At 36.5% G+C, this 14,266-nt stretch overlaps 1 protein-coding gene across 1 annotated transcript in view; it reads right to left on the reverse strand.

Annotated features, from left to right (window-relative positions):
• The window catches only part of NAALADL2 (N-acetylated alpha-linked acidic dipeptidase like 2), a gene marked incomplete at its 3' end in the record, with an annotated part of 1,068,176 nt that overhangs the window by 412,419 nt on the left and 641,491 nt on the right, over window positions 1–14,266 (reverse strand). The window contains exon 6 of the mRNA XM_079705513.1: window positions 5,162–5,305. Within this exon, the coding sequence (XP_079561639.1) occupies window positions 5,162–5,305 (144 nt within the window). The remainder of the gene's footprint in view (window positions 1–5,161; window positions 5,306–14,266) is intronic.

The following is a 14,266-nucleotide window of genomic DNA, read 5'->3' on the forward strand; positions in this document are numbered from 1 at the left end:
GGTTTCCCACCTGTGTTCACTCTGTTTAAGACCCTTGATGAACAGACCTTCAAAGTGATTTCTAAAGCTTTTTTTCCCTTTTGTCTGAGGACTGCAGACTGGCAGCTCATGAAGGCTGATCTTCAGTTCTACAGAGTACTCTGTTATCGGCTTCCTGCTCAGACTCCTAGGTTCACTGTGCAACTGGCAGCTTGCAGAACCATAAAATTGGGGTGTCATCAATGCCATTTAGTGATTCCTAATATCTAGCTTGCATCTGTCACAAGACCTATCAGTCTTTCCTACAGTAGTCTAGCTCACTGACTTTTTTTTAAAAAGAGTGGCCATCATATCAACATGAATGCTATATAGAAGTTATCTGAGTACATTACATTTTTCCTCATGTTCTTCTGGATATTTCCCTCCATGTTGATGACTAGAAGTTATTAAAGCTCAACCTACTCTAAAACAAGTCTTCAATTCTCTGACTTTTTAAAAAATCTACTGGGGAATTCTCTTTTACAAAGCCTCTAAAAGCCAAGCCACAACATATAGCATATCACATCCATACCACTCCATTATCTACTTAAGACAGACAGACACACACACACGTATATCTCAAGACATTCTTTTACCATAATAGCACAATGTACTCCTGGATCTTTTCACATACAGCAACACTGAGGCTACTCTGAACAGGATGGTTAGTCTCATATGTAACAAAAAAAAATGCTGGATTTAACCTGTACTAACATTTCTTGTTAGTGGATATTTCCTTAAAAGCTAATATGTATTATTTGCCAAAAAATTTTAGAATAACCACATTTTATAGATAATATATTCAATACTTCTTTTTACATTTCTGTTCAAAAAATGAAAATAATGCATACTTTCAAGTGGCTGTTAACAAATTAGAAATATAGATCTTCAAAATTCATTTGAAATATGTGAAAATTATAAAAATTATCAGAGAGCATTATATTACTCTGATAAAAAAAATTTTGAACAAAGAACATATATAATTGTGAATAGAGAAATAGTAGTTATATATAGCTATGCATATATATATCCATTTGAAGATATATGATGCAAATTTACTTATGTGAAAACTTATCACTAATGACACTAAATTTTATGCATCATAGTAAGTCATTTTTTTCTATTTGTCAAAAGTAATTCAAACATATTAAAATATTTCTTTAAGAACAATTCATTAATATTTTTCACCCTAAATTACATTAACAGATTTTATACTTTCTCATCTCATTTTTTTCACTATAGTCATGGTTTTTAACAAGCTCAGATTGATATCTGAAAATTCACATTTCCATGTATTGATTGACTCTTAAGGACAAAGATTGACAATATATAATCAACGGGTAAGACCTACAAAAGTCATGGAAAATTAAATGGTGTCAATATCCAATTATCTAATCAATGCAACAAATCTGTGTATATTGGGGCAAGAAACTTTTCTCCTGCTTCCTTTTCTATTCCTCATACAATTTTCTTAGTTCTTGAGGACTTGCCCTACAAATACCATCCTCTTCAATTCACTTAGCTGAGTCTATTTCATGCATATAGATATTTAATTATTTTGCTTAGTGTGGTTTTACAGTATCAGTTGTGTAGCTTTTGTTTTCAAGTAACTGAAAATCGAACATAAGTTGACAAGAAAAAAAGAAAGGAAATGTACTGCCTCATATATATGGCTAATTCGGTAGATTTGGCTTTTAAACAAGGCTTTATTTAGGCATCAAATGATGTGGACAAGAGTCAGTCTCTCTCTCACACTCTCTCTCTCCACATTATTCACCTACCCCTTCCTTGTATTGGTTCCATTTTCAGGTATTATACTTTCAAGGTCCCAGAAAGGCTATTGAAAGATCCCAGGGCTATATGCTTTCTTGTTCAGCTCTACTGTTAAAGTTAACCATTATTCAAAGTCCAGAAGTTGAATCATGTCTCTGTTTAGCCAAACTTACATCATCCTTGAACCAACCATCATCCCATGGTTGATGTGGTATGCTGATAGACTCAAGCCAATCAGGATCTACTTCTACAGCTTAAGATATGGTCAAACCTACTCATACTATATTGCTAGGAAATGTTGGCAACAGTTCAAAAAGGGGAAGGGGCAAATGGAGGCTGAAAAAGAAAGCATGGCAGGCAAACTCCACCACATTTCTGCCTGGACTCTAGAGAATTCTGTTTAAGTGTATATAAAGGGTTAAATGAGTTAGATAAATAATTAGTTGTTTTGCACACACACACACACACACACACACACACACACACACACATATATATATAATTTTTTTTTTTTTTTTTTTTTTTTTTTGCTGTACGCGGGCCTCTCACTGTTGTGGCCTCTCCCATTGTGGAGCACAGGCTCCAGACGTGCAGGCTCAGCGGCCATGGCTCACGGGCCCAGCCGCTCCATGGCATGTGGGATCTTCCTGTACTGGGGCACGAACCCGCGTCCCCTGCATCGGCAGGTGGACTCTCAACCACTGTGCCACCAGGGAAGCCCTGCACACATATTTTTAATGCACTCCTATCCAAACTTTTTTTTTTTTTTTTTTTTATGGCTGCGTTGGGTCTTCGTTTCTGTGCGAGGGCCTTCTCTAGATGCGTCAAGCGGGGGCCACTCTTCATCGCGGTGCACGGGCCTCTCACTATCGTGGCCTCTCTTGCTGCGGAGCACAGGCTCTCAGACGCGCAGGCTCAGTAATTGTGGCTCACGGGGCCAGCTGCTCCGCGGCATGTGGGATCTTCCCAGACCAGGGCCCAAACCCGTGTGTCCGGCACTGGCAGGTGGACTCTCAACCACTGCGCCACCAGGGAAGCCCCCTGTCCAAACTTTTGAGTGAAGATTTCCTACATTAAAACTCAAGACTAGGGCATCCCTGGTGGCGCAGTAGTTGAGAGTCTGCCTGCGGATGCAGGGGACACGGGTTTGTGCCCCAGTCCAGGAAGATCCCACGTGCCACGGAGCGGCTGGGCCCATGAGCCATGGCCACTGAACCTGCGTCTGGAGCCTGTGCTCTGCAACGGGAGAGGCCACAGCAGTGAGAGGCCCGCATACCGAAAAAAAAAACAAAACAAAACAAAATATAACTCAAGACTATACTTATAAAATTCAAGTCAGATGTAATTATAATAAGCTTTACATTACTTTTTTTTAATCCATAAACTACAAGTGTTGCTCTTATTGCTCAAAAATATAACACATCATTCTGTATCCTTTTCATGTCCCATCCCGATACAGATCATAGTGAGCAACTAATGCATTTATGTGTTTCTTAGAAAACTTAAAAGTTAATTATCTTGTATGTATCATGAGTACTGTTGTCTAAAACACTGGGGTTAAGGGTCATTTATCCTACATGTAAGATCAGGTTAAATGTAATAACTCACTGAGACTGCTCAATAGGTATTTGGGAAATCAAATGGTAATATTCCATAGTAAAAAACTGATGAAAGAAGGATCCATTACAATGTGAAATATCTTGATTGAAATATATCTCTGTCTGAAAATTTCTAAAACCAAAAATAATCGCCGCACCCATAAGGAAAACTTGATATGGCATAACTGCTTAGAAAGCAGGCCTAGCTTGTTGCTTCTTTAACACTGGAGTTACAAACAGGTTTCAGAATATATCTCAATTTTTCCTCTGAACTTCATACATGTTGCTAACTTAGTGCAGAGAGAAATATAGCTGGAGAATGCCATTTTGCTTAGTTTGTGCCCTTATTATGCAGACATTTAACATATTTGGGGGAAATTGATCTAGTTATTTGATAAGGAAGATCCTTGCTAACATAACATTTTACAGTATAGAAAAATACTCACTTAAACGTCCTAATTTGATTCTCAGAACAACATAAGATACTAGAAGGTGAGATATCCTTCTGTAGACACAGACACAGAAAGCTTCCCGCAGGGAGGTGATATATGAGCAGTCATGGAGCTGACATGGACTGTCAGCTCACTGAGGGCAGGACAGTGGCTGAACATATTAGGGGCTGTAAATGTTTATTGAATAAATCAACCAGTTAATTAATCTGGACTTAAATATGGTCTTTTCAATGTTCAGTGCTTTTCTTACAAGTAAACTATTATTATAGTGTTATTTACATATTTTAACAAATAGAGCTCAGTATCAAATTGCGGGGCTCAGGAATAGAAGACAGAAAAAACTAAGCAAAAGAAAAACCTCCTCAAGAGCTTCTTCTTTCCTGCTTTGAAGACGTAGGCTTAACCCTGTTTTCTATAGTTCCTACTATGTTCAATCAAAAATCAGTTGAGGCTCTCAACCTACAGAACTCTGAAAAGCCTATGTCTCTAACAAAGGGCAATTCTGAATGTACTCAGATGTTTTTTTGTTTGTTTGTTTTGGTTTTTTTTAGGCCTTTTTCAAAACATATTTTTTATGCTTTTGGTGTCAGGAGAAAACAGATGAGATAAAACATGGTAGCTGAGCCTTTGGGTCTGGACACAAAAACAGAGCCCTCAAGTTGACTTTCACAGCAACGTGATACAAATTTAACAATATGTAAGGAGAGTCTCTTCTTTAGAGGTCTAATGCTGAGGCTGGAGGTAGAAATAAGACACAGCCCCTGATTTTCACCCCACCACAGTAGCTGAATAAGTTGAGTTTTATCCTTTGTGGTCCAACAAGGCCTGACAAACTGCACTGCAGTACAAGAAGCATCCCTCGGGCAATGATGCGTAAAGACAGAGGGATTTTTTAGTCAACGGCAGGAATTAGGCTTTAATGCTTTCTACTAAAAGACTTCATACGCCAGATAGCTGACTGCTATCCACTGAATCTTGGCAGGCAACAAGATTGCTGAAGCTTAAACTGAGAAGCTGTGTTAAACAGATTTTCATGAATGTACAAAATGCTTTATTCGTAAAGCTGCTTTTCTTTGTTACAGTTCAAAATGCTTTTCCTCTTTTTTAAATCTCTCAGCTTGGTCAACTCTCAGTCTTTATCAAAATTACTTTCGAAAATGTCCTTTTAAGAGCCAGAGAAGAGAAATAAATGCTCACCTCAACAAAAATAAATGTTTTTTTTTAAAAGAATAATCCGAAAAATGTCCATCAAAGAGATTAATAATGATCATGGGCCTTATAAAAACTAGAAGACACACAGAAAGACATTAAGTACTTTACCATTATTTGGAAGTTCTAGAGGGCTACAGGCACTGTGTGTGATTCTATCTTTCGGTGAAGAGATGAGTTTTGCAACGAGAGATGCTGAGATGGGCTGCACTAGTAGAGAGGTGAGGTTTGATCTGTTTTGTCTAAAGCTTCCATCTGTATTGAAAAGAGAAAGAAAGAGAATCCTTAGTAAACAGCAGTTAAAAACACTTGAAGAGCAGGTTTTTCTGTAATACGTCTTTAAATGATGAGCAGTAAGTTTATTTCAGCTCATTTGTTTGTTTATTCCTTGGTTATACTCTGTCTACTTATTAAAAATGATTTGAGATACTTCATAATAAAAATTCAGTCCAAATACTATTAAGTATCCTAGTCAATGATGGCAGATCGTACACTGGCATTTACTTCCATTCTCCACTGAAATGACAACAAAGAGATAAAAAGCATCAATCCACAGGGGCCAAGAGAATAGGAGACACATTAGCAATAAGATTCTATCAATAGAAGCATGAAAGCAGATGAATAAGTGTCAACTGATGTGACAGACCAAGGAGACCAAAACCTAAGCCAGCAGAGGGGGGAAGCTGAAAAGCAATGCAGTTTGTACCACAGAACCCAGAAACTCTTGAGAACTGGTAACACCAGCTACCTATTAAAATAGGGGTAATGGAGGGGCTGGAAACAGGAGAGTTTGATGAAATTCGGATTGTGAGGGTGGTCTCTCCTCCTGAACCCCTCACTCACCCAGTCAACATGAACAGTGCCCGGTCCTCCCTCCCTCCAGCAGAGACTGAAAGTGGGACACTGAACAGGGAGACACAAGACACAGGGAAGGGTGACTCGTACTTTAAATGGGACGGTGTTATGATTGCTGAGACCCTTCAGATGCCTTACTTTTTTGGTGCCCAGAATCCTTCCTTCCAGGTTTGGCACTAGATAATTCACTTGTGGTAAATAGGACCAGGGCAATGGAGAATATAGAAAAATACTGAAAATCTGGAAGTCTACCAATAAAATAACTCCCTCAAAACATCCTACATTGACACTTATCAGTCAATACATCTCACCACATACAGAACTTCAAATGAACTTATGCTGCCATTCTTAAGTAGGAGCTCTCAGCCAAGGCCAAACCTAGAAAGGCACACGAGCAGCAGACCTAGTGAGGATAAGAAGAGGACGTCAGGAAGGGGGTCTCCAGGAAAACAAAAATCATGGGAATACCAGATGTGTCTTAATGTTCTGAGAACATATTCACAGTAAGATCAGAGAATTAGCATTTGAAGAGGTTCGAGATATACAGAAGAATGAGAAATCTATAAAATGAGACAACTATTAGTTTCAAAGGGAGCAAAAATTTTCTCGAGAAGAATGCAATCGTCGTACATTGTGAAAAATATTCACATATAGTAATATAAATAATGACTTTTTAATACAAAAATGGATATTATTCTTTAGGAAAAAAGATAAAAGGGCAAACGTCAGGGATGAAGGTACATGGAAACTTATGAAGGAAAATTAAATCTTTATCTTTCACAGTGGTAAGTCAATATAATGAATACAACTGAAAAATGTATTCAGCTCTTAAACATACTATTGGGAGGCAGAGACATAAATATGAAAAGTAGGTAACAACTAAAAATGTTGAAAGCAATTAAGTGCTTGCCTTTGGGACAGACAAAGGGGAGAGAAACACAGGGAAGGATGGGAGAAAAAAGATGACACATTTTTATAAATAAAGCTTTATAGAAATATCTATTTATATTCATCTATAACTTTGAAAAAATAAAAATTAAATGAAAATAAGGAGAGAAACAACTATGGTAACACGAGAAAAATTACAGAAGTACTCTGGGTAAAGAGATTGGAGAGAATAAATTCTGCATAAGGAAAGAACTAAAAAATATATGCTTATTTGGTTTATATATTTATACTGACCAGAAAAAGAAATACACAATGGAATGACTATCAGGAAGCCAATAATACTTGAGAATACAGAGCTATACTTTTCAGACCTTTATTAGGGAAAATAATTGCCACAGGTTTTCTCAGAATTTAATTTGGTAGAACTGCATGGGTTGCAGAACTCTACAATACTGGTATACAGGCTCCAGGAGAAAGATTATACATGAGAAAATATGTTACGGAAGTATTTCCTTAATTTATCATCAGGAAAACCACAAGGCTAAAATGTGGTATTTAGCTTGGGCCTATGGCAGTCACAGAAGTCATGGCTTTGAAGAAAAAGTAATGAGATTTAAGCTTAGGATCAATTTTGTTGTATAAACACAGAGCTGGTCTCATAATTTAGTAGCCCTTTTTATATGGATATACAACTGTGCATTTTGACCATAGCATAGTTCATTTGACCCTAGTGTAGTCCATAACCATTTTCGTTCGTGTCATAGTACCAAGACTGACTATATAATTTGCAAGGCCCAGAGCAAAATGACAATGTGGGGCCTCTTGTTCAAACAGTAGGAAGGATTTCAATATGGCAATAGCAGGGAAATGAATCAGGTGCGGGCGCTTTTGAGGGCGGATTGCACACCCGTGAATCGGGCCCTGCATGGTTCACACAGAAGATGCTAGCAGCCAAGCAGCCAGCTGAGGTCAACTGAAAGGGACTTTCAGACCACAAGGAAGTTGCTGTCCTGAGTTGCTGTTTCTCCAGGCTGCACCCGGGGCCATGGTGATTAATATCTCAAAGCACAGACATTATACCTCACTCAGCACACCAACTGGGAGGTCCTGATATAGCCGTCTCACTCTGGTTCTCCCAGCATGTATTTTCTCCCTCAGCCATTACCTTTGAAATTTATAGTGTACACAGGACAATGAGATAGTATTTATGAGAAATGTACAGTCTGTTATTTTGCAGTTTTCATGGATGTTAGGTGCTAACTTGCTGCCAACACAAAATGAAACGTCTTAAAATGCTGCATGATTTCACCACTCTTCAGTTCAGATACTGAACTTGCCGTTCAAGGCCCTTCACCATCTCAGACCTTATATTTCCAACATTATTTCCTACCATTCCTCTCCATATATCTTATGCTAAAACTTAAGCTATCCCCCTACATATTCTGCGATTTATACCTCCATGTTTTTACATAAGCCATTCCTTCCACTTTACTTGCTCTTCTCATGTATCTCATGTCTGAACTACACATTCCTTTAAAGCCCAACTCATTTTTCACAAGAAACTTTCTCTGACACCTTCAGCTCTATGTGATATATCTGCACCTTTTTTTTTCAGTGCTTGCCATTTCTAATTAACATTATCGTTATGTAAAAACATTTTAGTTTACCCCTCTAAACTCCTTAAAGTAAAGGACCAAGTCTTCTACATCACTGCATGACACACAATGATCAACACATTGCCAGGATCATAACAGGAGCTCCATAATTAATGGGAGAAAGAAAGAAAAGAAAAGAAAAGAAAAGATAAAAGAAAAGAAAGAAAGAAAGGGGGGAGAAAGAAAGAAAGAAAGAAAGAAAAGAAAAGAAAAGAAAGGAAAGAGAGAGAGGGAGGGAGGGAAGATGGATTAACAATTTCTTGAAAAATAGTTTAACGTCTCTGTCTTACCAGTTTTCTGAATGCCTAGAAAATGGAGCAGGGTTACAACTGAAAAAAAATTAGAATTCTATTAATCCTATGCTTGCTGAACATTAGTGCTCTCTCCCCAGCTAACTACTCTCAAAACCTTCAAAACCCATTCATCCCAATCAACTCACTAATGAACATTGCTCTAAAATTACCTTTGCCTGGGTAAAAAAAAAAAAAAGTATATAAATAAAATTATCTTTGAGATATATTTAAAGTTAATAAAAAATCAATAACTTCATTTTTTTTTCTCCAGAATGCCACTATGGAGAACAGTATGGAGGTTCCTTAAAAAACTACAAATAGAACTACCATATGACCCAGCAATCCCACTACTGGGCATATACCCTGAGAAAGCCATAATTCAAAAAGAGTCATGTACCAAAATATTCATTGCAGCTCTATTTACAATAGCCCAGAGATGGAAACAACCTAAATGTCCATCATCGGATGAATGGATAAAGAAGATGTGGCACATATATACAATGGAATATTACTCAGCCATAAAAAGAAACGAAATTGAGCTATTTGTAATGAGGTGGATGGACCTAGAGTCTGTCATACAGAGTGAAGTAAGTCAGAAAGAGAAAGAGAAATACCATATGCTAACACATATATATGGAATTTAAGAAAAAAAATGTCATGAAGAACCTAGGGGTAAGGCAGGAATAAAGACACAGACCTACTAGAGAATAGACTTGAGGATATGGGGAAGGGGAAGGGTAAGCTGTGACAAAGTGGGAGAGTGGCATGGACATATATACACTACCAAACGTAAAATAGATAACTAGTGGGAAGCAGCCACATAGCACAGGGAGATCAGCTCGGTGCTTTGTGACCACCTAGATAGAGGGGTGGGATAGGGAGGGTGGGAGGGAGGGAGACACAAGAGGGAAGAGATATGGGAACATACGTATATATATAACTGATTCACTTTGTTATAAAGCAGAAACTAACACACCATTGTAAAGCAATTATAATCCAATAAAGATGTAAAAAAAAGCATCTGAAACAATGCATTTAAAAGTTAAATGTGAGTGAACCCTAAACAGTAATTGAACATACCAAAATCTTTGATTTTTTGTACTGCATGACTAGTAGACTTGCATTCATTTTGAAATATCTGAAGTAAGTGGTTCATTAATTTTTCACCTTCAGCTTAATGGAAATTTGACAAACAGTTCACTTCTAAGAGCAGATACTAAAAGCGGGACTTTACAGGACGCAAACACTAAATTATAGACAAAAGTTATTTTAAAAAACTCATTTATTGAAGAATTGATAGAATTTCATTTTCTTACATGATTAAGAGACTTTGAATAAAACCAAATACATGTACCATTTTTATTCAGTTATATTTTAAAGCATTTATAAACTATAAGAACCCATTAGATATGAGCTGAAAATCAGGTGGATTATGTACCTTGATGCAAATGGTACCATCCAGAAAATATTTGACATTATATTTTAGCATTTTAACTTTTAGATTATAGCATTTATATCATAGTTTGTACATTGTTTAGGCTCTATAAAGACTGACACTAAGTTTTATTTTAGTAGATAGCTAGTTCTCTCTTCACTTTATGAACTCTTTGTAATCTAGATAAGGATACAAATCGATCCATCCCATTCAATAATCCAATCCTCAGTACAATGCCACATGCATACAGTAGAAAGAACAAACTGGATATATATACAGAGTCCCAAAATTGACTCCATCACTGACTCACTGTTTGAAAAGTAACTTATAAATAATTTCACTATGAGAAGACTGTCATCCCATCTACTATACCTGAACAACCAAGGTAACACTGAAGGGTCTTCATTATGTGATTGACTGAAATAAAAATAATACATTAGCTCAGAGGCGTAGACCCTGAACCACAGTGGCTGAAATTGAGAAGAAATGAGATTAAAAATAAGTAAAATGGTTTCTTATTATACATATGTAATAGGATTTCATTATGCTTTTTCAAATCATTGATGCCCGCTTCAAGCCCATCTGCATATAAAGAAAACATGTTAGGGGCTTTCCTGGTGGCACAGTGGTTGAGAATCTGCCTGCCAATGCAGGGGACACGGGTTCGAGCCCTGGTCTGGGAAGATCCCACATGCCGCGGATCGACTAGCCCCGTGAGCCACAATTACTGAGCCTGCGCATCTGGAGCCTGTGCTCCACAATAAGAGAGGCCGCGATAGTGAGAGGCCAGCACACCGCGATGAGGAGTGGCCCCCACTTGCCACAACTAGAGAAAGCCTTTTTACAGAAACGAAGAGCCAGCACAGCCATAAATTAAAAATAAATAAATTAATTAATTAAAAAAAAAAGAAAACATGTTAGCTGCCAGCATTTTTTGTGTGGTGAGATGGAATTCTTTTAAAATCAACTGAAATGTTAGTGTATAAAGCAATGCCAATTACCCAAGGAGTACCAGGAAAGATAAACCTTCAGAGACCAGAAATCTTAGACACTGGGATCCTCAGAATTAAGGCACTGAGAGGAGGGATAAGGTAAAGAATGTGCTGGTAAATAAAACAATAAGGGCCTTGTATGGCTCAGTGATGAGAATGTGCCACCTTTGGGGAGGACAGCACGATTTCCAAATTGAGGTGTGTAACTTGGCCCTCGGCACCTGACTCTGTGTGTGTGTGTGTGTGTGAACATAAGATCAGTGCTACATAATGTAACCATAGACCCTACAGATCCTTCCTATTCAGTGTGTAGTTCTTGGACAAGCAGCAGGGGCAGGACTCATTAGAAATGCAGAATCTCAGGCCCCACCCCAGCCCTTCTGAATCAGAATCTGTAGCCTAACAAGATCCCCAGGTGACTCATGTGCACATTACATGAGCAATGGCCTAAACCATTATATATATTTCTGTAGCATAATTGATATAATTTTCATAGCAAAGAAGATATAAAAAGTGGAACGAAGAGGATGAAGAATAGTAGACTACGTTTGCTCACCTTACCCCAATTAAGAATGACAGAGCCTTTGACTATATTAATAAACTCCAAATCAGCGGTTTTTTCAGAGGGTCTCCTTCAAAATGGGTAACAGGTCTGTGCATATGCTGTCACTAAATAGCAACCTTAAATTGGACTGAGAGCATTTCTTTTTGGTTCTGCTCTTTTCTCAAAGATAAATTTGTTGATTTAAAGATCAAAATTACATTTACAACATTTTATTTCAGTCATGAATAAATATTACAGTCTAACTGATTTGAATTTATTTTCTACATTTTCAGCTATTCTAATTCATTATAGTAAGAAACTGACAAACCTAAAGTGTAAATACTTCCCATTTGCCAGAGAACCAAGCAATCAAAGAGCTTAAAAAGTAGAGATTTTAAAAATACATTTTGTGCTGCACTTTTATGAAAAAGACTCAAATATCAAAAGAACAAGCTGATATCAGCAATGTTATCCCAGAATATTTGATTTGACTTTCTCCAGAAGACTGCCACTTTGACAGAAATCAGACCATTAAATAACTGGCATGGATGTTTTTTCACTTTTATCTTAGCTTACTAAATTTAGTTATTTCCCTGAAATGACCAGCACACTAAATTGGCTAGTCATTTTGTTATCCTTGTAAATACAGCTGAACCTTTATTATTTCAGTGTCTCATAACCTGCTGGTTATATCACCATCTTCCTTCAAACTAGTCAAGTTCAGCACTGTGTTGTTCTGATTTTTATTAAAAATGAAATACATAACATTTAAATATGCTTTGTGCTACTCAGTCTTCTCAGAGCTTGTCCAGGCTCTCTATGTGTATACATATATACATACATACACAAACATACATGTATACACATACACACATGTATAATTATTTTTAAGGATACAGAATTTTTATTACTGACAGCTTTTCTCATAATTAAAATGAAAATTACTATTTCATGAGTTTACATCATATTTCTTGCCTTCTCTCAAACTAACACAAATTGTAGGTCTAAAAGCTGGCTAATGCCAGTTTACCCAGCTCTTAGATGTCACTTACTCTGGGAAGCTTGGTCCTCATATGTGTCCCCACGTAAGTCCTTGCTTATACACTTAGTAAACTTGCTCTGCTCTAATTTCCTTTTCACTTTCTGCACACTGGCCAGAGTATAGTATAGTCATCTTGAGGGCTCATTCACTGGTCTGTTGCCACGGCTTAGTACACTTCATAGTAAAAGGGAGGGCACAATGAATATTTTTTGAATGAATGATCACATCAGTATTCAAGTGAGTAACTCAGTTTTGTCTAATCATAAGCCTAAAACTCATGACTTATGACACAATTACAAAATGCTAAACATGAAGACAGATGGTCTCGTCTCCTCATTTCCTTGGTCCTCTCTCAAGCTAAAGAGCCCTACCACGTTCCCTAGTAAACATCATAATATTTAAATATTTAATTAACTTTTAATAAAAATAATTTAATTAGCTTCAGCTGATGCATTATAAAAAGACATATTTAGTTTTACATTAAAGAGAATAGAAAGTAACATACTCATTTATAAAGCAGTATCTGTATATTCTGACTTTAAAAGAGCATACAAATTATGTAGAGTCAACTGTATTTTTAAAAAGTAGTATATAAGAAAAGTCTTTGTTAATAATAATTGATTAATTTATATTAATAATTGTTTATTTAATTTGAGCTCTACCTTTCCAATACCTTTATTCAAAGGTACTGATCACAGATATGACACAGGCTCAGAAAAAGCTAGAAAAGCTTTCCCATCACTAAAAATATTTTTCCTTTAGGTTTAGACATATAAACTCAAGATTTATTTTTTTACTTTTATTTTTTTTTAAACTCAAGATTTATATCAGTAAAGTGAAATTATTTGGGGTACAGGAAACTAAAATATAAATTACCATCATTCTCTCCCCTGAAACAAATACACTTTGTCATCCGTATATCTGTGGTTATGCAGCCTTGGAATTTGTTCTAAACTTGGCAAACGTTTAATTAAAGAAGAGTTTGTATTATATTAAAAAGTTTTGATTAATGTGCAGTTAAGCAAGGTGCTAGCCTTCTTTTGGTCATTATACAGGACATAAGCATAGTATTTATATTGTTAGCTGAAATCTGGCATGTCCTATAATTGAATTATTATTTACAGAATTATGGGAATATATTTTTATAAATAATTTGTTTTTTAATGGCTTTAAACACATTGATATAACTACGTCAAAGTCCATTGCTATGTTTCAGGTAGATGGTGGTCATCATTAACAACATGTTTTCTGAAGATATTTTTGTAGCATGATCATTTTTACTCAAAAAATAGGACTTCCTTTGCCATAGGGTTTTACATCACTGAATTTATATTTATAAATTTGTCATTTTAAGTAAAACTGTAGATGTACCATGGCAGCGATAATATTCAGATACTGACAAATGTTTTCCTTATTTTATTTCAGAAGAATAAGTGGTTACATGAGAACTGATTCCCTATTACTCATAACTCTAAATATTTCTATTCTTTTGTATTCATCATTTGTCTACTC

Source organism: Hyperoodon ampullatus, assembly GCF_949752795.1.
Source record: "Hyperoodon ampullatus genome assembly, chromosome: 5".
Lineage (NCBI taxonomy): Eukaryota > Metazoa > Chordata > Mammalia > Artiodactyla > Ziphiidae > Hyperoodon > Hyperoodon ampullatus.